This window comes from Leuresthes tenuis, unplaced genomic scaffold (genome assembly GCF_036924035.1).
Source record: "Leuresthes tenuis unplaced genomic scaffold, fLeuTen1.0.hap1 SCAF_3, whole genome shotgun sequence".
Taxonomy (NCBI): domain Eukaryota; kingdom Metazoa; phylum Chordata; class Actinopteri; order Atheriniformes; family Atherinopsidae; genus Leuresthes; species Leuresthes tenuis.
This window is the reverse complement of record NW_027325357.1, coordinates 24,955,090-24,978,398: the sequence shown is the minus strand read 5'-3', so window position 1 is coordinate 24,978,398 and position 23,309 is coordinate 24,955,090. Positions and strand designations below refer to the sequence as shown.

Here is a 23,309-nt window from a genome sequence, read left to right as displayed (position 1 = left end):
TGTTTTCATCAAACCTTTCATCTTCACTTTCGTGTTTGTGCTTGTACGACAACTATTCAGTTTCTGAATCCTGTCCTCTGACCTTTGGTGGAATAATATCGTGGTTTGCTGCAGGCTTTCCAATCAAATTTTAGAGTTTATTTACACTCGAAGCACAGGGCAAGATGGCTGCAGCCAAGCGAAGTTACTGTTGTGGAGAGACGTTTAGGACGCCCCACCCTAAGAGAGGAAATGCCCTGTTACGTCAGTCATGGGATTTTTTGCTGTATTTGTTGAATCAATACAAAAATAATATTTTTAGTTTTATTTTTGTTAATGTTTGGAAATGGTGATCCTAATGGACTGTATGCATTATCAGAGTCCAGACTGAGCAGTCCATATACATACTGGAAATGAGTGTGTTTTGGTTTATTTTTTTAAATCCTTAATACACCTGTAAAGAAATAAACACGTGCCAATTTTCTGAGCATTTGTCCAAAAACTAATAGACAAGAAAAAAAAAGATAAAGGAAGTTTGAAAATTGATTTGGTGACATTTTGAAGTTTTCGAAATGGAACATGTTTATCTTTGACACAATACATTGTCTTCAAAACCCTATGGTTCGATGTTGTGTTTGACAACTATTTAATTTTCTCTAATTTTTTTGTGTTAGACTTGACTTCATGTGGATTTATATTGTATGTTTATGCTATAATTTGTGTGGTTATGGGTAGAATACATCTCTTTCGTATTACTGTGTTATCAAGACCGTGTAAAGAAACTTCGACCTATACCGCCTGTAAACTTGCTTTTTCCCCCAGCGGTGTACGCTGACTAACTAACCAAGCCAACACTAATTCAAGCGCAGGTGATTCAGTCAGCGGTGCGTTAACGGCAGTCCTATAAAATACACAGGTGCCGACTAATTGTGCACATACTGATTAGTTAATGTTTGTGTGCCGTGGATTACTGGGTTGTGATTTAGCTGCTGGTTTTCAGTTTGAAAATATTCACTGCTAACATGAGTGCCGGAGGAGGAACCCCTTATATCGGCAGTAAAATAAGTTTGATATCCAAGGCACAGATTCGTTATGAGGGAATATTGTCTTCCGTGGACACAGAAAGGTCCACGGTTGCTTTAGCTAAAGGTAGGTTGGATTCTTTTTTTCCTTCCAGCTCTCGTTCCGAGATTAATTCTGAACAGTTTGCTGGGGTTAAATAACTGGCTGTTTTTTTAAATTCCACCAGTGAAATCCTACGGGACTGAGGACCGGCACGCCGACAGGCCAGTGTCACCCAAAGATGAAATTTATGAATATATTATTTTCAGAGGAAGCGATATCAAAGATATTACTGTTTCTGAACCTCCAAAGCCACACCATGGACTGCCTCGTGACCCTGCCATTGTTCAGGTATAGTCAAAACTTTGTTTACCTGTCTCTTTCTATATTCTAATAAAGTAACTAAATTCCCTTCATTGATGTTATTTTAGTCATCCATTGGCTCCTCTGCTGCTTATCATCCACGCTGGAGTTCGTACAGAGAAATGATGCCCACCTTTAACCAGCTTGCTGCCAGTTCTCTACTCAACCAGCAGTACAATGCTGCACTGGGCTTACGTACAGATGTTTTTTTTTTTTTTGTAGACATGTTTGACTGCTCAATTGTATAAATGTTATCATTGTCCAACATGCACTTGCAGACAATTGAAGTCTACAATGTTCCTTTTCCCTCAGTACCAGGACTGCACGGCCCAGCCAGAAGAGCCCCAATGGTGGAGCAGGCGGTCCAAACGGTGTCTGCGGCTGCACAGCGGAGGGGAAAGACCTCAACCCAGCTGCAGAGCAGACAACCCGATCGCACCATCCAGCACTCTGCTCAGGATGGTTCTCAGCTTGAGAAGGAAAACGTGCCGACTCGTAAGCAGACTTAAGTCGTTATTGTTAATCATTGCTGTTAACCTCATTTGGGGGAGGTGACAGCTGTATTTTATTTAACTTGTGTTTAGGTCAGACATCACAGCCATCTGCAGCAAAGGTTCAAGGCCAAAATACTGAGAGCCAGAAACGAAGGCAAAAACAAGGTATCAAATTGAATGCACATTTTGAGCAATAGTTACTGCCCATCAATTTAGTAAGGGTTATAAGAACATTTTCTTACAATTAGCAGTCAATTATTCTGGACTGTGGGGGGGGGTGTAATGTAATGATCAGACATCTACACTAACTGAACCTGCTTCTAGATTTTCTCTGAACTCCTTTACATTTCCGGGTGTCCATTTACAGGAAATCGCAGGTCCAGGACCAGAAATAGAGGCCAACTTCTTGCAAAAAACTCCAAGGCAACAACTTTGGAGTTTGAGTCAGATTTTGACTTTGAAACTGCAAATGCTCAGTTCAGAGATGACTTGACAAAGGAGGAGGTCGTAGGTATGTTTAAATCGCACCGTTGGTTCACTGTCCCTAGAAGCTGCTAACACTAATGTGCTGCTCTGAACACTTCTGCAGGTGAGAAGATAGACTCACCAGAGGCCCAGGACAGCCCAGGTATGCAAGAAGAGGAAACCCTTGCAGAAAAGTACTACGACAAAGCCAAATGCTTCTTTGACAACATCTCTTCAGATCTGAAGCCAAGGTGACCTTTTATTTTAATTTTTTTTGTTGTAATCATGTCTTTGTGTTAAGTTGTGCCTTGTATTCAGGTTTGTTTTTTTTCCCCCTCCTCCCAATATGTGGCTTCAGGAGAACCACCTGGGCAGAGGAGAAAAAGCTGAATATAGAAACATTTGGAGTGCCTGGGCACTTCCTGAGAGGCAGAGGATTAAGGGGCCGTGGACGCAAAGGGCAGAGCACCACTGAGCAGCGAGCCCTCCCAAAAATTGGCAGTGGGAGAGTGTGATGGATTCTTCTTTAATGCTTCTGTAAATATTGTAGTTTTGTACTTTAAAGAAAAAGGACTCCCCCTTTTTTTTTCTTTTTTTTTCTTCCCCCTTCTTAAATCTCAAATGTGCATAGAGGGGGATACTGAAGTTTGGATCCTTTACATATGATGGGAGAGCAATTTCATTTTAATCCAGCAGCTGTGTGCTAAACAAATTTCTCCATTGATTGGTCTGGAAGCGTGCGTATGGGCTGTCTGAACAGTCCAGCACACATGCCCTTTTTGTTTTTCTTGGTAAATGTATTGACTTGTGTAGTCGACTCTTATGGAGGACCATATGCTTAAACCGAATGGCTACTTTATTTTGTTTTTTTCTTCTTTCACCATTCTTGTAAAAAAACAAACACACTGGAGACGATGTAACAGTTGCTATTAAATGTCATGTTGCCTACATGTTGCCTCTTGTATTTTTGGTGGCTTCTGCCAGTTGCTTGAAGTGTGGGCCCAAATCTGTCAGCACTCTTTTGAATCTTTCTGAATCATTATCCTCATCTGGAATGGTGATGCACTCGAGCTCTGAGAGGTTGTCGGAGTTGCCCTCCACTTCATAGAGGTGAGGCTTATAGTCCAGCAAATCCTCTTCCGTCTCTTTGAGAAAAGACAGCTTCTGTAGATGGAGCAGAAAACATCAAAGCAAGTGTAAAGGCAGTGCTCGTTTTTAAGGTCACAAGCTTATACATGCATCTGGGTTTTTTTTTTTTTCTTCTGCAGTGTGCACATGACAAGACACACCTACTAACCTCATGAAGCAGGGAAGGGAGGGCTGCACCTGTTGCATAGCTCAAATTCTCTTCGTAAAAGAGATTCATTGTGCTAATGTCTTCAAACTGTAAAAAGGAAAAGGAATTATCTTCAGCTTGTTCTTCAAAGCAACTCAAAAGGCAAACTGTCCTAACAAGTCTACCTGGTGGATGTGGCCATTGGCTACTGGAGAAGTCAATGTCTGAGGATTGGGGGAAGAAAAAATAAATGGCATGTCCAATAATGATGTGTTGACTCTCAGTGGGTGTATATTACCTGATTCCAGTTGTTGCTGAATAGGTGGGTAGAACTTTTCTTTCTTTCTCCTAAATGTTTGCTGTTGGAGTATTGTTCCATACCCTAGAGCGACCAAAAAGTTAAGTGTCATCTGTTCACAGCACGCTTTTCTTTTCTCTTTTTCACTCTTTCTTCCCTCTAAGTTTAATCTGAGTTCATTCTGTAACCCACCTTTGAAAACTTGTTTTGCATCAGATTGTGCTGACTCTGCCAATTGGATGGACTGTAGTGCTTCTCATCAGCAGACGCTGCCACAACACTTTCTGGTACCTTTTACAACAAAGGGTAATGATCACTTATTTCCTGAAATGGGTCACTCTTGTTTGGAAAAAACTTTTTGAGTTGTAACCTTGCAGTCTGTTCCTGGGTTCTCAGAATTTGATGCGAGGAGGATTCCTCTGAAGGACTCTTCAATCTGCAAAGTGGTGAACTCTTCTTTGCAGGAGATGACAACAGCCATTAGCAGCAGTACTGTAAAACATTGAGTCAACAAGAACTCTAATATTTCTCATGGTGTATTCCAATACAAATTTAAAAAAAAAATAAACTGAATCTTTCTTACATAAAAACAAACTTAGTGAAGCCAACACTATGCCTACAGCGCCATGGGCAACTTTTGTTGTGGTTTCTCTGCCACTGTGGCAGTTGGATGTCGCAGAGCAGTCGCACACGGCCACACTGAGGTTGTAAATGCCATACATTCCCTGCATGTCAGAAATCTTGAGATCAATTGTGTGTAAACCAATGTACACACCGGGCTCCTTCACCAAACCAGCTGTGAAACCTGTCGCAACAAAATAAAATGATTTGTATTTTTGATTCTGGTGCTTTCCTGTAAAATATTTCTGCATAGCATCGCCCTTTCTACCATATCTGGGATTCAGTTTCCATTTTCCATCAACATTCCCCAATAGTTCAAACTTGAAAGGCCCGCCGAAGGGATTTCCATCTGGGTCAAAGGCCGTGATGTTGGCAGTGGTTGGGCCGTCAGACGCACAGACATCCACACAGTCTGCTGTTAGCTGCGGCACGTTGTCATTCTGGTCAGTCACATGGACCTGCAGCGTAGCTGTGCCTGTCATGGGTGGCTCACCTGTCCAGAAATCAATAGAAAAATCATTTCAGTTTTTACTACAAGAACTGTCAGATTCCACTAGAGGGATACCAGTGTGTGCGTTTACCATCATCAACTGCATGCAGCAAGATTGTATAGAGGCCATCGACAACATGAGGAGATTCTCTATCAGGTGTCTTAATTGTGGTGATATCCCCAGTGTGGGGGTCAACTGTGACCCAGCCTGCAGGATCACTTCCCACTTTGTATCTGCAGACAAATATTATTCACTTGAACAAAACACACGAGGGTCAGGATTTAAGCTTAAACATGCTGTATGAAATATTGAGTTTACACTAAATCTCTTGTAAGACTGAAGTCTGGGTCCTGAGCGACCACTTTCTCCACCCAGGTTCCCACAGGTGCGTTCTCCTCCAACATGACCTCTTTGACAATCACCCTGAATTCTGGGGGGTCGTTGGTGTCCTCTACCTCAATGATGACACTGATAGAATGAGGCTGACCTACACCACCAGGATCGTGACCTTTTCTGGTGTCAACTTCCCAGAGACCTGAGGACGTCTTCTCCTTCACTTTGCAGGAGAAATATGGCATTTCATTTTCCACAGAGATCGACAGCTCCCTCTGTGCCCCATCCTCAAAGTCTAAAGGCTGAAATTATACAACATTTGAATGTTGTCAATTGGGATGTAAAACATTCTATGACATCCTCGTCAAAATGTGAAGTTAAAAAGTGTTAACTTCATGCACAAGCTAGACAAACATACTGTACATGTAACAATATCATATGTCAGCCTTTACTGTTGTTATAGGTCGGTGTCGCTGTAATGTAAATATGCAGCTCACACACCACTTACTTTTACTACTGTCAGGATTCCGTCATTGGTTTCTGGGTCTGTCTCTATTTTGAAGTGCCTCCCCTCATCACCATGTAAGGTGTATCTGGCTCTCCATGCCCTGCTGTTTACCGTGTCTTTGTCAGTCACGTGTAACCGCAGAGGAGAGAACCCAGACTGATTTTCCTTCACTTTGCCAGTGCCCTGTTGTTTAAATTCAGGATGTAGAGATTATTAAAATGTGCAAATATGTACAAAAATTCCCTGTGTGTTGATGGAGATTATTAAAAGTATGAGATTAATTGGTGTCAACTTGTGTTGAATTTTGTTATAATTTGTGGCATAATTTTGTTGTTGTGGCACCATAACATGCAATCTTTGAAACTGTTGATGTCTGCAAAATCAGAAACAGTGAGAGACCTCTCTGTGAACTAATTCAACTTCTGCAACCTATTAGCTTTGTTGGGTTTTTGAAGCTGTTGATATGTGGTTCAGTTCTCAAAATGGCACCAAGCAGAACCGTTTCACAGAACAAGGTCCTGATGAAAAATAGTTGCGATGCTGCTGAGTTATAAAGCCATGGTGGTTGCCTACTGTTTGACCGCTGATGATGGGAAGGTGGTTGTTACCATCCTGGACATGAATGACAACCGTGGTTGAACTGGACAATCTGACCACCTTACCCTGGTCTTTGGCCTCCACCAGCACCGTAAACATTTTGGCCACCTTGATAGAAACAAATGAAGACTGTTACATTAAGAAAATAATCAATTTCCCTCCAAAGTAGCTTGATCATTTTTAATCAAACTCACAATTTTGATCAATTCTAGTTGCCGACACTAACAATCCTTACAATCACTGTCCGTGTCATTTTAGTTAATGTACCCTTTTTCAAGACTTTTTTTTTTTAAAACTCTGTGGGTGTACTTGCATACATACCCTGTCAGATAATATTTCCCTGATCAGGTGATCAAGATCAAGCTGAACTGAACACATTCATTACTTTAAAAGTCCCACACTGGCAGTAATAAAACTTATCTCTGTACCTCAAAATTGTGCATCTACAAGAAAAAAATCTCTCATGCTATTATAATTGCTTGGGATATGACTATATCTATCTCCCAATTCTTGGGGATGAATTGGGATCTGTGAATGTGCTAATCTGCCTTCCCTGTTCCTGTGAAGCAATCATCAACTCTAATATTGGGGTGGCAACACCCATTCCGAAATCCCGACATCCCGCTATTCCGACATCCCACCATTCCGACACGCAAACGTCCCACCATTCCGACATCCCGCTATTCCGACGTTCAAATGTCCCACCATTCCGACAAGGCTTTCCGTATAAGGAAATGTGCGTTACTCAACAGGTGAGTCCCTTCTTTCTGTTCATGCAATTTATATGTTTAACACATGTTTACAGACAAGCGTTATTAAAAACACAAAGTCTCGGCAACTGGAGGAGGAGAAGCAGTCCGCGGTGGTTTTCAATCACACACTCCAATGCCACTTGTTTCAACTTCCAAAAATTTAATCCAGGAAAAAATGGCTTACAAACATGGACCGAAACGGCTCCATAATACGCACAAGAATCCAAAAGAAACGAAAGTTAACTAAAAGGAAGCAAATAAACAGCATGAAGTGGTCAAAATTGGTTTTACGCATGCCTATGTGCGTCTGGCACATGCGTCTTCGGGCTCTCCCACGGTGGTTTGTGGATGAAAGCTATATGTTCAGCTGTAATGTCACGTAAAAACAATCTCTACATGACATTTACTCCCAGGTGTGACCAGTTAGGTCCTTAAGATATCAACAGGCTGTATAAAGCCTTGCGCAACGGCTGTGTGTTTGTGCCAAATGCGCAAAGCCCATCCGCGCTTCCCAAAATTGGAACGAGTACTCATAAATCACGTGAATAACATGAATAAACGTTTTTACTGCATTTTGTTGTGTTTTATACGTTCTATGCTGTCATTTCTCTCTTCTCCTATTGGCAAGGCAAGGCAGAGTGCTCGCAACTGTGTCCTGTGCAGTAGCCGTGATATCTGTAATTGCAATTATTACTTTTGCATATGATGACAGCGTCCAAAAGACGCATGGGCTCTGTGGAGAGCTCCGCTCCAGCTGGCTGCTGTGACAGCTCACTGACACTGTATTTCTGCTTAATCAGTTTCAGTCTCGCCAGAGTTACATTAATATCTGTATTTTTATATTTGAAATTCAGGGGATGTTGATAATAGATTATTAAAGTTTGTTTGCGAGGCTGTGGCCTCTGCACGTGCAGAGTTTATGCGCCAAACTTTAGGGCTTATTTGCGCCGGCATATCATTAGTGCAAAATGTTTTGGGTAAAAAATACGCTATAAAAAGGAACTGTCGGAATGGCGGTATGTTAAAAAAAAAACATACCGCCATTCCGACCATAGGAGGAAAAAAGTGTCGGACAATTGGAGACCCATGTCGGAATGGCGAGATGTCGGAATGGCAGCATGTAACCCAAGTTCTCAGTCATAGCACTGATGGCTAATACACAATAAACATCTAATGGACATGTTTAAAAGGTTTTAAACTTTTTTTCAGCGGTCACCAAAAGTGTGTCTTGCCTCATGATCCAAACATCCTCTAAATGACAGTGCTCCAGACTTCTCGATGAAGAATTCAGTGTCTGGAAGGTTTGGAGATACAGATTTGATTTCATAGAGGAAAGTTGAATTTGGCGTTCCTCTCTGGTCTCTGTCATGAGCCAGCACAGTCAAGAGATGAGAACCTGTTGGGAAATAATGACACAAAGAAAGGAGTGTGCTTGATAAACAATGTTAAAACTTGGTTAAAAAGAGGAGGCTTGTCTTTTTTTCTTACCTTGTGTGTTATCCTCATTAACAGTGATTTCATACAGATTCCTCTCAAAGCGTGGGGGATTGTCATTGATGTCCAGTATTGAAATCTCAATTCCTAATTTAGTGTCAGTTGATGAATCTGTCTTTTTGGCTTCAAATCTTAGCTACAGATGAGAGTATATCATGCAAAGTTAGTCTCATAATCACGAAATGTACTTGATGAAATTGTAGACAAAAATTGAGGACAAAACGATATATTCTCTTCTTAAATATAATACACGGTGCAATAAAACAGTTGAGAATCCAACTCAGGATTCAATTCGTATCTTAAGTAATTGGCAGATTAACCTGATATACTTCCATTAACAACTCAATATCAAAGATTTCTAAAATCAACACTTTCAGCATGTGTTGAGTCTAACCTTGAGCATTGTCTTCTCCTCATAGTCCAGAGCCCTGTGAACATATAGGGTGCCAGAATCCTTTTGAATGGACAGGACTCCCTTTGGCTCTTCATCCACTCCTTCGCCAAACAGTTCAAAGTATACTTGATATTTGCGGTCAATATTTACCTGCAACAGCCCCAGTGTGATATCAATTTGCAACACATCAGTTTATATAAATATCTACATCTAGGTAGATATGACAGTGGTAGCAAATGTTAAAGTAGATTTTTTTTTTTTAAACGTGTGTTTGAGTTCAATCAAAAGTTTGAAAAAGTCTCAAGCCGCCACCAATTTCCTGAACATTTTCTACAAAGGAGCCATACTTTCTAGTAAACTTGGTAAACAGAGGGTGCAGAAGCAGATGCTGCAAACATAGAGCTGAGGATGTAAAAGCTTTTTCCTGCTCTAACAGTGGAATATACTATGTTGCTCCAACATAGCTAATAACTCTTTGGTTCCCACAGTGCTATTGTTTGGTGGCTGTCAAGAAGTCAATCTCAAACAATACTGAAGCAGTGTGAGATCATCTTGACAGAACAAAAGGCATCCATTATCTGAAAAGGAGCTTTGGAACGTCATTTGTGAAGCCTGAAATTAATTTCAGATTTCAGATATCACAAGCTTGCCTTGGAGGATTCAGGTTATGCTATAGAATAAAGGTCATCATACCAAACACTGACCTTTAAGCTTGTTATAGTTGTACAAACTCCTGTTCTTCCATTATATACTCTAATTCCATTTGTGTCAATAATCACATATTTGACCTTTTTCCTGGCAATATAAAAACAAACGAGTGCTGACCCAAGATGTTTGCACAGTGCTGTTTTATGATGGAATTACACATTCAGTCAGACAATCTTGGATCAGTTTTTCTTCCGATTTTCTCACCTTGCCCAAAGCATAGGGGAACGGTCCCGGATGTCCCTCTTCAATCTCGAAGGACTCGATAATCCAAGACCTCCTATGACGGCTCAGCAGCTCAGAGCATGTTGGAGTTGTCAGATAATAAAACTGAAAGAAAAACAGCCAGCCAAACCTTAAGTGCACAATTTCCACTTCAAGCATGTGACTGTAAAGAGTAGGAATTTTTGTTTGTGGCCACAGACTGACAGTTCATAATTTATGTCCTTTGTACACTGGGGAATTAACCTGTAAAGGACTTGTTGTTCTGTGGAACCAGTTCCCATGACACATACATTTTTTTACAGAAAACATTATGTCTTTGCATATTTGAGTGACAGCAAACATGACTTTTTTCAATTTTCAATTTGAAATAGATTTTAATAGAATGATCTCAAAACCATAACATCAATTATATACAGTTTAAGAAACCATTTTGTCTCAAACTCAATCAGAACAACCAGAAAAAAAGAGATTCATACACACAAAAAATGCTAGATTTGATTGTAAATTGATCTGTAAAAATAAACAGAAAAGTAAAGGCATACATTTTTAAGTAAAAGCAGAAAGAGTTAGAAAAAAAGAAGTGTTGCTACATACCAGGAGGAAGAAGAGCATGATGCTTGTTCAGTAACTCCAGCTCAGTGTGTGAGGGCTGGATTTTTTCCCCACATACAATACCCTCCCACCCTCTGTTCCACACCCACAAACATAAGCGTAGTAATTACAGGGACAGCATGCACATATGAATGTGTCTGTTCAGGCATCTTCTAAATTACACCCCTCTACACGTCACGGTGTGCAAATAAACTCTTTCAACCGAACAATGGTTGCTGTGATCTAGTTTTACTGACATTTGTTTCTGGGAAACAATCATTCCACTTGCAAAAAGTCTAATGGGTACAGGTTATCTCTTCACCTTCTCAGCATTTGATTCTGATGATGCAGTCTCAACTCTCTACAAATGTCAAATGGTTTGTTGCTTTTAATGGGCTCTTGTGCTAGGCCACCCATGTGGATTTCATTTACAGCATCCATGACTGTCCCCCATAGCATTATTTTCAAGTTGGTATCTAAAAAGGTCATCATATTCGTCCAAAAAGCTTGGAAATGTTTCATGAACACAAGAAAAGTAAACATTTTTCTCTCTTCCTTTATTGTTAATACAAGACACAAGTTGAAATTAGGGGTAGAAAACTGAGAACTTGCATTGGCAGAACAATGTGTTGATTTAAAAAACATACTTATTAATCAGAGACGGCCTTTTGAAAAATACACAGTTGTTTTTATCCTACTTATTGCTTTACTGTTAAAAGAAATCTCTAGGCCTTTGGGGTCAAAATCTTGAAAACAAATCTAACTAACTAATTAACATATCTACAGATTCATGGCCTTGACCTCTGAGGCATACAAATTACTATTAAAAAATCCCTTAGCAGAGGGTTTGGAAGTGGTGACAAGAACCCATTTGTGGAAAAACAGCTGCAGCTTAATGAGTCTCATCTCAAAGTTTAGAGCTGCAGGTGGAGCTCTACTGTGGGGATTGTATATCATATGAAGACAGGTTCTGACTTTTCAGCTCTTCTCTCTCTGGGGATGCAGCTCTCCGCTTGACTGTGCCGTTTTCTGTCTCCTCGTCATCTGATCCTCCCAAAGGGGTGTCTGCCCCATTGGCATTGTTGGTCTGGCTGTCACAGGAAGAATCTGAAGATGTGGAGGACATGCGGGACTTGCTGTCAAGAGTCTCCAGGACATGTCGGAAAAGTCCATTATTGAGGGCTTCCTCATTGTTGTTGTTGTTTCCTTAGATTGCGGGTCAGAAAAAAAAACTCTGTTAGAGGCGCACTGTGGAGTATTTTAGTTGAACTTCACTCTGTGTCCAGTTTCCATACCTGGCAGTGGGGAGGTAAGCACGCGGTCTTCTTCCACAGAGCTGAAGAAAACATCCAGTCCCTCTTGATCAGAGATGTCTATCAGCTCCATCTCGTCCAGCAGATCCACATTTACCTCCATCGAGGAGATACTACCAATAGGAGCTGCAAAGAGAAGAACAACCATGACATAATTTGTGCGTGAACGTGCATGTGTCTACAGAAGCATGCTACCTCCAACTCACGTCTCTTGTAGTCTCTGATGCAAAGGTGTGCAGAAGACAAGTAGACGTCCACATCATGCTGGAAAACCTCCTCAAAGAAACGTTGTCTGTCTCTGAACTTGAGCTGCTGTGCTGCATCCATATCTGCAAGCTTCTGGCTACGCTCGCTCTCTGCTAGAAATGTAAGCAGAACGACAAGAGGTCAGCTGAAACGGATACCTGCTACAAGGGGGCTTGAGGCTATCGAGCATTTAAGACTGAATGCACCATAAAGGGGAATTCATAAACTAGTTTTGCCACTCTGAGTGGAGGTGTGCTTGTGAGATCATCTTTCTGTTGTAAAATGTGTAGCATTAAACTCATCTTGGAGGCCCACAGGGGTCTTGTGTTGGTAGACAGAAGGGGGAGACATTGAGCTGTAAGTGAGATGCATAAGAAGATGGATGTCTCCTTTTTATCTGTATAAAAAGAAGTAATTTGCATCACAATTAATAGAGTTGACAACTGCATCTTGTGCAATTCACCCAATACACTTTCCACTCCTTGGATTTAGAGTTACTAATTACACTGATACATGTCTTTATGTGATAAAACCTGGGCTGCAGCTTTATCAAACACTCACACTTTCCAAATAGCCACATCGTGCCAGCCTGTACATTTACTAAATCAGTGCTGATCTTAAGATTGCTATGCAGGGGGGAGCTCTTGCTTAGTTAATCCTGTTTGAGACACCATGCGATCCCATTTTTCCCCTCATCAGCATTATTGTAATACAGCTGAGTGCAACGCCAGTGCAAGTAAGAAGAGGCGTGACCTGTAGCAGGGAAGGAAACTGAGCTTCATTATAAGGCTGAAGATATAACTTTTGATCTCTTGGCAGTTTGCACACTTTCACTGAATGTAAAGAAAATTAATGAGAAACACACCAAACACAAAGCTTGATAAGTTCCAGCACATAGTTGTTTTTTTTTATCTAAATGAGGGCCTGATGAGATGATCTAAACCAATCGCATATATATGCTGTTACTACAAAATATGATAACTGGGGGAAACAGCTATCCTGAACACATGAAATTGTTCTCATCTATCATGTAGCATGAAAACAAACTAAAGTTATTTGCAAAAAAGGATACATATTTCAGTACGTATGCTTACGATGCACTGAAAAATGTTCCAATAAGCCAGTTTACTCAGATTCTATATGTTTAGCTGTCAATAAAACAGTGTTTGAGTTTCGAATAGTTATTACAACAAGCAGGGATTGAGGTAATTGGATGAGGCTTTCAAGCCTTGTCTAAACTGGGACCAAAGTGCAGATTATCTGCTGGTGTTGAGGGCAGCCGCCGCAGCAGTTCTATAAATACACCAGTGATTGGTAGAGAATAGGAGGGCCTTCAGCTCAGGATGTTTCCCTGCAGGTACGGTTAATTTCATTTTCATTTCAATTGTCTGTGACAATGTGAAGAGACAACTTCTGTGACCTTAAACTTCCATGATGTCCTCACAATGAAGTACAAAAACATCATAGATGCTGCAAATATGACATCTTTGGAAACCAGAGAACTGCAGAGTTGGACGAAAACCAACAACAGGTTGCCGTCTTTGGAGTGCTGCATCAGCGCAGTGCTTCCCATAAGTCATGTCCAGGCAAGAGCCTGTCACAGCAGCTCAACTCAGCCATGTTTGACTGCCTGTGGACAGGGACTGAGCTCGCTCTGGGACCAGACAGAGAGCTTTAGAGGGAAGAGAGGGGGAGGACAATCCAAACCCAGACATCCTACTCACAGTGCCTTCAGAACCATGGTCAAGTGATTCCTGTTATATAGTTCTTTCTTGTTATGCAACTGAACTAGATCAAAACTTAATTATGTTTTGATTTTTTCTCACTTTTATCTTTTCCTAATTATATCAACAGATATGGTATATCTTGTCTTAATAACATTTAAAAACTTAACAGTACTTTGTGAAAAATCCACAAACAAAGCTTAGCACATGAAGGCCCTAATATGGTATTGGTAGTGTTGTACAGCCTGACTTACACACTTAGTCTATAACACATACGTTTTGGGCCATATGAGTATCAGTGTTTTTCTTGTTTCAGAGAGAGCATAAGATTCTGAGAATGGTGATTATCCGCTTTCTCTCATTTTGCCAGTAAGTTCCAAATATGAGTCAGCTGTTGGAAATGTGAGACCAAGCAGACACGGATGTTTCATGTTCTTGAACTCTGGAAAGTTAAAAAACAGCAAAAGGGTGTACCACTACTGCTTTTCTTATTATGCACTCTGGAAGAGCATCTAATAATATGCTGTTTAGATTTCTGAGACTGAAACAGAACACACTGCAGTACAAATGCCCTTTCTTGCCTATTTTACATTACAGAGGTTTTTAGCCTGAAGAGGCCAGTGTATTAACAAATTTTGTCTTTTCAACGAGACTGTCTGGGTTTTGGAATTTGTGATGCTCTCGTCTTTTTGCACTGTTACACAATCATAAAATGCTATTGTCCTCAGATCCTCAAGAAGCCGCAGGGAGCAGCGCTGACAAAGCAACACGTCATTCCCAATCAAGAGATGCCTGTTTGATGTGTGTTTAAGTGAGAAGAATCTCTTGTTTCATGTGACCAGCTGGTGACATCATACCAGACAATCACGAAGAAGCAAGGCAGACAGCAGTGAAATAACAGGCCTGCTCTGGATTTTCATCTTCGGGTTTAAATAAACTGCTTATCCAGGAGGGTTTTTTCCCCCACTCGGGTAAACACTGATTGATCACAGCATTGATTGTTTCTTCTTTAAGGCTGAGGCTCATGGGGAGCAAAAGGTTAGCTGCAGATGTATATCTTCACATTGATTTTCCGGGGATTTTTTTCTCCACTGGATAACTTCAATCTATATGGCTTTCCTGCCCGCAGACAACCTCTGCGACCTCTGATTAGCACAACTGCTCACATGGGAAAATCTTCTGTCAAAAGAAAAGTTTGCCCACAGTGTCCACTGCTGATAAGATTACATGTCCAGTGTGCTGCAGCCCCTCCACAGTCTTTAGTTACATGGCACAAGATTTCTGAAGGGAGGGAATGGAGTGAAAAATGACCTTGAGCCATGAGTTTGACCTGATTCGTTCTTTCTTTATTTCTATCTCCCTTACTTCCTCTCTGTTACCCTGGGATTTGAGGAGGAGAGGGCCAAAGGTCAGAGCTCAGGGCCAGCTGGACAAGCAAAATGACTGGAACAGACAGAAAGTTTGCTGAAGATTGAGCAGGCCGGACATGCCTGTGTGCCACTCTGCCTCCCCACATAAAGACAAAGCCAGATCCTCCACTCAGGCAACAGTTAGAGAGAGCCCTCTTTCAGAAACACACAAAAGCAGAGATGGAAAGGAGAGTGGCCTGTATCACTTACACATGATACCAGTTCCAAGGAATCATTCTAAATTTAGACTCGAGCGACTAGACCTCATCTCAGCCTTTACTTTGTTACATACAGCTCATTTGCCTTTAAAAAACAAAAACAACTGTCATCAGAATGGTCAATAAAAGATGTAGGGATATCTACATGTGTTGTGTGGATTCCCAACAGCCCGAATTGTGCTTTTGTGACATTTCCATGCAAGCTCATGATGAGGCAGACCTCTCAAGAGACCTTAGTACAGCATCTAATAAATGCAATCTATCATCCCGCTATTCTAACAGATCATTCAGTCCTTATTACATTTGACAAAATCTCATCTATCGTACTCGCGGCACATTTTCCAGTACAAGTACATAAATTAAAAAAAAAGAAACCAGGTCATTCTTTGTATGAGTTTAGTGTTTATATGCCACGTGCTTCTTTTCCTCTGTCACGTTTTCAAGGATTGGCCTCTTATATCCCAGTTTAGAAGCACCAACTGCCCAAACAGTAGCAACAACACATTGATCCCGGGGCTAAATGAAGGAATAGGAGGGCTCAATGTCACCCACAGGCTGCCATTAGCCCACCTCTAAGCAAGACGAACATGTGAGCTCACTTTGGCAGGTTCCCCTGTGACAGAGAACAGGAAGGTCAAGGCAACACAGAGCAAATAATTAAAAAAAGGCTTCTCGAGACGATCCAGTTGTTTTTTCTGGTTGTCAAAGCTGCATGGGTTAAAACCTCACAGTAAACGGTTAAACCGAAAGTCCAGTGGGAATTATCACCCCCTCCTCTGCTTTAATTATAGAGGAGTTTGCCAGACACCCAGCTTGATTCTATCCAAGCAGAGGCATTTTCTGGGAAGTGGTTTCCTTATACAAATGGATGAAGTCATCCCTGTTCAAATAGCTCTTGTAGTGGTGCATACCACCATGTGTTGCCCATCCTATACTGACATTAGACTGAAAGTGGAGACTGAAATGAAAATATTAGGGAAATACTCGAGTCACACTTCTTTTTTCCATGTGCAAAGTCTCACAGTAGAGAGTACGAGAAAGAGAAACAGAAATGTGTATTCATATACAAATATGGAAAGGAGCAATCGCAGCAGTAAATAAAGAAATGCCAAACTCACAAAAAGCTATCAGATGTGGCTCTTGATAATTTATTGTTAAACTAAAGTTAAGGTAAGTCTATGAATTAATGCAAAAATGAACGTAATCACATTTAAAAGATTAATTATTTTGGATGAATAAATAAAGGTTTGTTTTATAACTAAGAATAGACAACGATACTCTGAGGAACTTTTAAAAAGATTTTTTCCATGTATTCATTCATCCAACAATATGTTTAATTTCATATGATCTATTAATTTAGTTATTCATGAAGCTGTTTGTCTTTACTGTCGGTCTCAATCCTCTGTTGTTGTATGACGAAATAATGATGCACGATCGTCTGCTACCTCTGAGCGAGCTGGCCGACATCGCTGACTTTTATAAACTAGGGCACACCAGTGTAACACTTGTTTTTGGCAAGGCCACAGTGAATAGATTGGCTGCCCTTTCCTGATGAGAGAGATTTTACTTCATATGGACAGATTCGTGACTGCAACAAGAGAGAGTGAGAGAGGGTGTAGCGGAGGAGGCTATAAACACAGAACCAAGGATGTAGAGGTTTTATCCAGCTCCAACAGTGGCTTTACACTGATTTATGAATCGAAAAATACCAAAGATTACAGAGTTTGATAGACATTAAATCATGTTATGCACATTTTTTGTACTGACAAAGTAATTCCCAAAGAGCTAGTTGAAAACGACATATCTCAGCATGGTGTGCAGTGTGTCCTTAAAAGAAATGTGAGGAAACGGGACAAGAGTCAGGCCTAACAAGTATATACAGCAGATGAACAGTATTTGAAAGGTATGTCTGTAGAACTGACACAGGACCCAGGAAAGGCATCTGGATCACATACTGATAGTCTTTGTGACATTATATCTCCCACCGTTTGGTGTCTAAGGACTAAAATGATACATTGTGTCTATGTATCTTTTTAATTTTCAAACCTTGAACTGAAGTGAAGCAGACAGCTGATGATAGTTGCAAAACTGATACCAACATCTTAGTCTCAATGCAGCTGCTCTGTTTCTCACTTTTATTTTTGTTTTTAGTCACTTTCTGTGTCTCCTCCAAAATCTGGCTCTTAATGGGCTCAAGTTGCGAGGTCTGTGAATTATTCATTACAGCTGTTTATGGGTGTTTGGTCTATATTTCAGTAGCCGCATACGTGTGTGTTTCTATTTGCATGTTAGATCTGTTTTTTGCTGGGACAAAGCAGTGTCCAGCACCGTCCCATAACAATGACATCAGTGTTAACCCTCTCCTTCCGCTCCTCATGCCTAACTGACAATAGGACTGTTTATAGGTCAGTGTCCTGTCCCATTGCCCTCCATAGACCCAACAGCAGACTGCCATGAGTTCTGATTAATATAATAGGCTTTACCAGATGACTAAGTACTGACCCTTGTTTTTCTCTACGCTGACAAATCCTCATACAGAGTGGTTATTAATGAAGCTCAGGTACAATTATTCTCTATTATTCTAACAATACAACCTGCCAGTAATGCTTAAATCTGTGCAGCCCTATATCAGAGAACAACATCAATGAGTTTGCTCCGTCTTTTAAAAGAAGCAAAGTGCATGCCAAGAGGCTGTGAGAGGATCTAGCTGAGGTTGGAATATGTCTTCACCTTTTTTAATCTGATGATTTTCCAGAGGAGGGTTAACTGAGTACATCCTCTTTGTGTAGGACAGACGAACAAATACACTGCTCTTACCTTATCAAATCCTCTTGTACTGATGTCTCTCATGGCAATCACTTCCACATCCACAAAGCCTCAGAGCCTCCCCTCACATTTGTGGGGGAGTTTAAGGCCGTTTTCATCTCAGCTAAGAGAATGAGAGGAATGTTTGGTTAAACCCAACAGTCTCGCAGACATTTCTACTCTGTTTGTTGAGACTGGAGCAGGGGAGATTTGAGCCGCTGAGGACTTAGTGCAGTGTTATTATGATTTACTGTAGTAGAGAATGGGAACCGCACATGTGATATTATTACTTTTACAATAACCATATCACAATACTAGTATGCATCATTGTTTTCAAGATGATGAAAACAACATCTCATTCCGTTAATTGGCCAAACAGGTTAATATGTGCTGTATATCTAGAAGGAGATATTACATAATAAAGGGTTGTTGTGTCTGTTTGTGGGCTCTGAACACTGGAGGCATCCGTGAGAACTAAGAGCAGCCTGATTAAACTGTTGAATTTATGGGAAGCTTATGCTGGCATTACACAATTAGCTGTAAGCACCCACAAGCCTCCAGACATTGTTTGCAACAGAATAATCTGAGTACTTGCACCATGTGAGCTTGTCTCACATTGGTAAGCATCAATCCTCATAATCCTCATTGTGGCATCAATTAGTACTAGCACATCTTTACTTTGTTGTGTCTTTGGCTTTCTTGGGAACAGATCGCAGCTACAAAAGGATAGTGTAAGTCCCATTTATCAACAAGATCTGAACTGAAACTATACTGTAAATAATATTGCATTGTATTTGCCTCAGAACTCAAAACAGAGCTGGCAAAGATATCGCACTTGAATAGAAAACCAATAAGAAGTGCTCACAATTTGTCACAGTCACAATTTGTCCAGCTGATTTAACAAGACACAAACTATAGATGTGCTAATAAACAGTTTATTACCGCAGCTATCAGCATTTTTTTTTCTGTGCTGCAGCTCTGTAGACTTTTGAAATCAGGGCTGGTGAGGTTCTTACATCTTTCTTAGTACAAAATCCAACAAGACAGGGCTTTTCAGTTAATATCATCAACTTGGAACTTGGAAATCGTGACTTCTGAGTTCAAATGGAACACACCATAAACCATGTCAGTGTGGATTCAAAATGTACATCTGATGAGCAGGAGATGTGAGATTCACAAAATCCCAGTGACAAGATAAACCATTTTCACAAGCTTCTAGCTAAGGTTTGGAGCAACTAGTGTCCTATACCAGGGTCACAATGGTGGCTTCTGTGTAGTTCTGCCTGGATGAAGGGCATTTGTCAGTTTGACAGACAGATGCTTCATATAACCACCAGCCAAGTTTTTTTTTTGCTGCAAGTGCCAGCTTGCTTTCCAATGTTCTCCGTGCAGGAAATTCCAGATAATTCTACAAAACAAACCATCTGGTGTGTCATGCTCAAATTGTGAGATCCAAAGCAAAAAATAAAGTTGCAGTTTCAAGAATCGGTAATTGCACAGTTTAATATCAAAACTGTATTTATTTTATAAAAGTTCAGTGGACAAATGTTTGTTAGTTTTACAGAGAGTCTGTTTCTGGTTTGGTCCACCAATTGTGTCTAAACCTAAATATGCTCACCACTCTTAGACTGACGCTTGAAACTTAAGTCAAATTCCCATCTGCCTTGGCTATTAATAATAGAATGTTACATTTGAGTCACAGTACTTTACACAACATCTTGTTAACCATGCTAACACTTGATCTTATGACAGAATATGGAACAGCTGCATTGGTCCACAGTGCTAAATGTTGCAGTGTCACAATAATGCCAAAACAGAAAAATGTTCCTTTCTAATTCTCCGACAGAGGCGCATGTTGTGTCCAACAATGTGATGATGTTAATGCTAGACAACTTGTTACTTCCATCATTGCATAGATCTACACGTCAAACACTGTTGAACTGGCCACAAATATTTTGAGGGAGGGTGGAGGGGCAGTAGGAGGCGTTAGTCAGCTGACTCCATGCTGGAGGCTCCAGTACTCATCCCACACCCTTCCACAGTCCATTCACTTTTCTACTTTACTTCACTTGCCAATGGTTAGGGTCAGAAAAACATACATGGTTAGAGGTCTAAGATTTTACCAGTCACAGTTTGTGATTCGACGCCATGTCACATGGATGCAACTCTGCAGAAAACAACAGGCTTGGGATACACTGCCATTTAACAACTTTTAATAGTGGACTATGATACCACTAAGTTTTGTGGACAAATTCCACATTTTCTAGTAAGGCTGGTCAGGTTATTGTTAGCACACTAGTATGCCCCATAGTGTACTTTGTGTTCAATAGTTACTAATGCCCACATGTTTTAGCTCACACTTTCTTTAAGACACTCACCATGGTCCTATGTATTTCCCAGAACAGCACCAACATAAAATATACTGCATGCATTGCATGTGTGCTCTTTTATAGATAAAGACCACATGAGAAGGATTTTTACCCCTCTAATTTGGTTATTAAGCAGCTTCTACTTTCTCATTACTATCTGGGTCATGTCCAACGAGACTTTGCTGGGAAAATATCAAGAGCAGAGACAATTCCTTCCATACCCTCTATACTGTAAAATGCTCTAAACAGCTGGTCAATCCCTCCCTCCACAGCACACTCTCTGGCACATTCCCACAATAATCAAAATGTAACAAAGCGGACTACACAGTCTGAGGTATGGCAACAGATGGGGAATGTCTTCTCTGGAGTCCTGGCCCTGATCCTTTTTAGCCTTGTGAAATCACTGAACTCAGTGGGACTAATTCAATTTCAGGTCATATCTGGGTTGGTCTGTCTCTGAAACGGTTGACTCTGATGAGATCTGCAGCCGCAATCCCATTAGAAATAAGAGATCTTTGTCTTGAGCTGTGCTTTGGCCCCAATCCAACCCTGTCTCTGTATGGGTGTGAGTGTGTGTATATGTGGGAATACATCCCTATTCCTGTGCAGAGAGTGTGTGGCCTATTCATTTGGTATTAGTGAACATGACTCAGGGTGATGAGCTGACATTCCTGTACAATTTTTGGCTTGGACAGCACTTTGTCCACTCACTGCAGACAACATCAACACAATGACTGCTATTCAACATATCGGATGAGCTGTCACACCAGATTCCACATTATACATGATACACACATATACAGATACACATCTTATCCCTCAATGTGATAGACATAAAAATGAATTTCTTCATTTGTAAAAACAAAATGTTTAAAATGCAAAGATGCTGTCAGAAAATGCTCATTTGGGACTTTACTTCAGTTACTGGACTTTGAAACCCGAATTGATTTCTTCATAAAACAAATTCTGTCTTATCAAAAGATGAAGCATGCAGAATAAAGACAGGCACGTGGTGGGAGTGGTTGGACTTACCTCAGCTGCCTCGTTGCAACCCAGAACCCACAAAAGTTAAAACCAGCACACACAAACACACACAAGTTTGACTTAAATTCTCTTGTGTGTGTTCTATACTTCTGACAAATATGAGTAGTTGATATTCTCTCTTGGGTCCTGCTCTACTTTTAAGAATAAGAGAACCTTTAATAGAGCAAACTTAAGGTCAAAATATCCACCTGAACTAACAGACAAGCTTCTGTCCAGAAGTTTTAAAGTCACTTACAGGGTAGACGCTTGCTGTGAAGGTTGGCTGATGAGGAACTCATGTTGCTGGAGAGTTGTCAGTCAATATAGTCAGTCAGAGGTGATGAGCGTGTGCTGTGGCCGATGAGCTCTGCGAAAGTTCAGCAAATAGTCTGATGAGCATCTCCCTCCTCCTCTTCTCACTCCAACTGGTCCAGAGTGAGTGATACTGATCACCACCCGGCCGCTGTTTTTCTCTACTTCCCCTCTTTCTTTCCCCCCGGTGGAGTCTGAGTGTGCTGGATGAAAGCAGAACAAGTTCGTAGCTGACCAATGACAGAGAGGAGGGAGGAGCTGGACGACAGCAAGGAAGGGAGTAAGAGGACGAGAGGAGGGATTTTATATAACAAAGTGGAAAATACCAAAGAGGGACAGACACATGCCTTTGTTATTTTTGTCTCCTTAATTCCCCACATCTTCCCTCTCTGTCTATTCTTTTTTTTCTTTAAAACCCCTCTTATATATTTCACCCTAAAGGTCGAGTGATGAGTCACAAATGATAGTGTGAGACAGAACTGTCAACATCATGACTCATGAATGATTTCTGCCCTGCACTTTAATAAGTTTTAAATTTGCAGACATATTGATGATGTTTAATGATGAAACATAAAATGTTTTTCAAAACTAAATCATTTTAAGAGGCTCAAGATTTTTTTAAATTTTTTCTTTAAAGTGCACATCTTTCAATTTCTTTCTAACAATGATTTAGAGTAGTGAAAAACTCATATGCACATTCAGGAAAAGGCATCACAACTGATATCAGATCACTTGTGTGTCCCAGACACCATCTAGTGGACAACAGATGTTGGTTCCAGTTACTCCTATCAAGACTTGTTCTTTACATACACACACACACACATGCACACACACACACGCACACACACACACACACAAAAGACTCACAAAGCAGCATTACATCACAGACACCCCCCCACCCCCCACCCCCAAAAAAATAAAGCATTTAGAGGAGGTGTTTTAAAGTCAAAAGCTAAACAAATTTCTACATCAAGATTTACGTTTTATATTTCTTTCTATGTTATTGCCAGACGTGTGAACAATAAACCTTTACCCACCTCTACGTAAGAATGGAAAAATTCACAAGTGAAATCTCACTTGGTGTCTGTGCCAAGGTGCAAAGTGAAACTGCAATCACAAGCTGTATGTAGCGGTTGGGAAGTGGTGGGAGTGACTGGCGATTTCTATCAATAAAAACAAGCTCTTTGGAAATGTCAATGGTGACTGTGGTTTAGCCTAAATAGCTTAATCACAGCAACAACA

At 40.7% G+C, this 23,309-nt stretch overlaps 4 protein-coding genes across 4 annotated transcripts in view; 2 read left to right on the top strand and 2 right to left on the bottom strand.

Moving 5' to 3' along the window:
- The window catches only part of arpc4l (actin related protein 2/3 complex, subunit 4, like), a 238,842-nt gene that overhangs the window by 153,145 nt on the left and 62,388 nt on the right, over positions 1-23,309 (top strand). The window lies entirely within an intron of this gene.
- On the top strand, positions 262-3,306 carry LOC140303814 (protein LSM14 homolog B-like). The gene is made up of 8 exons (XM_072382722.1): positions 262-1,128; positions 1,229-1,392; positions 1,473-1,599; positions 1,717-1,899; positions 1,989-2,063; positions 2,266-2,409; positions 2,488-2,614; positions 2,722-3,306. Exons 1-8 carry the CDS (start codon positions 1,002-1,004, stop codon positions 2,876-2,878), a joined length of 1,104 nt encoding a protein of 367 aa, XP_072238823.1. The 5' UTR covers positions 262-1,001; the 3' UTR covers positions 2,879-3,306.
- On the bottom strand, positions 3,157-10,669 carry cdh27 (cadherin 27). The gene is made up of 16 exons (XM_072383224.1): positions 10,652-10,669; positions 10,040-10,162; positions 9,128-9,277; positions 8,728-8,869; positions 8,472-8,635; positions 6,464-6,595; positions 5,891-6,073; positions 5,368-5,684; positions 5,140-5,282; positions 4,827-5,051; positions 4,521-4,742; positions 4,293-4,429; positions 4,165-4,228; positions 3,938-4,021; positions 3,661-3,863; positions 3,157-3,527 (listed from the first exon to the last, which is right to left on the bottom strand). Exons 1-16 carry the CDS (start codon positions 10,667-10,669, stop codon positions 3,309-3,311), a joined length of 2,526 nt encoding a protein of 841 aa, XP_072239325.1. The 3' UTR covers positions 3,157-3,308.
- On the bottom strand, positions 10,527-22,250 carry LOC140304214 (dysbindin). The gene is made up of 4 exons (XM_072383199.1): positions 22,012-22,250; positions 12,168-12,320; positions 11,944-12,087; positions 10,527-11,854 (listed from the first exon to the last, which is right to left on the bottom strand). The coding sequence occupies exons 1-4, from the start codon at positions 22,052-22,054 to the stop codon at positions 11,583-11,585; spliced, it is 612 nt and encodes a 203-aa protein (XP_072239300.1). The 5' UTR covers positions 22,055-22,250; the 3' UTR covers positions 10,527-11,582.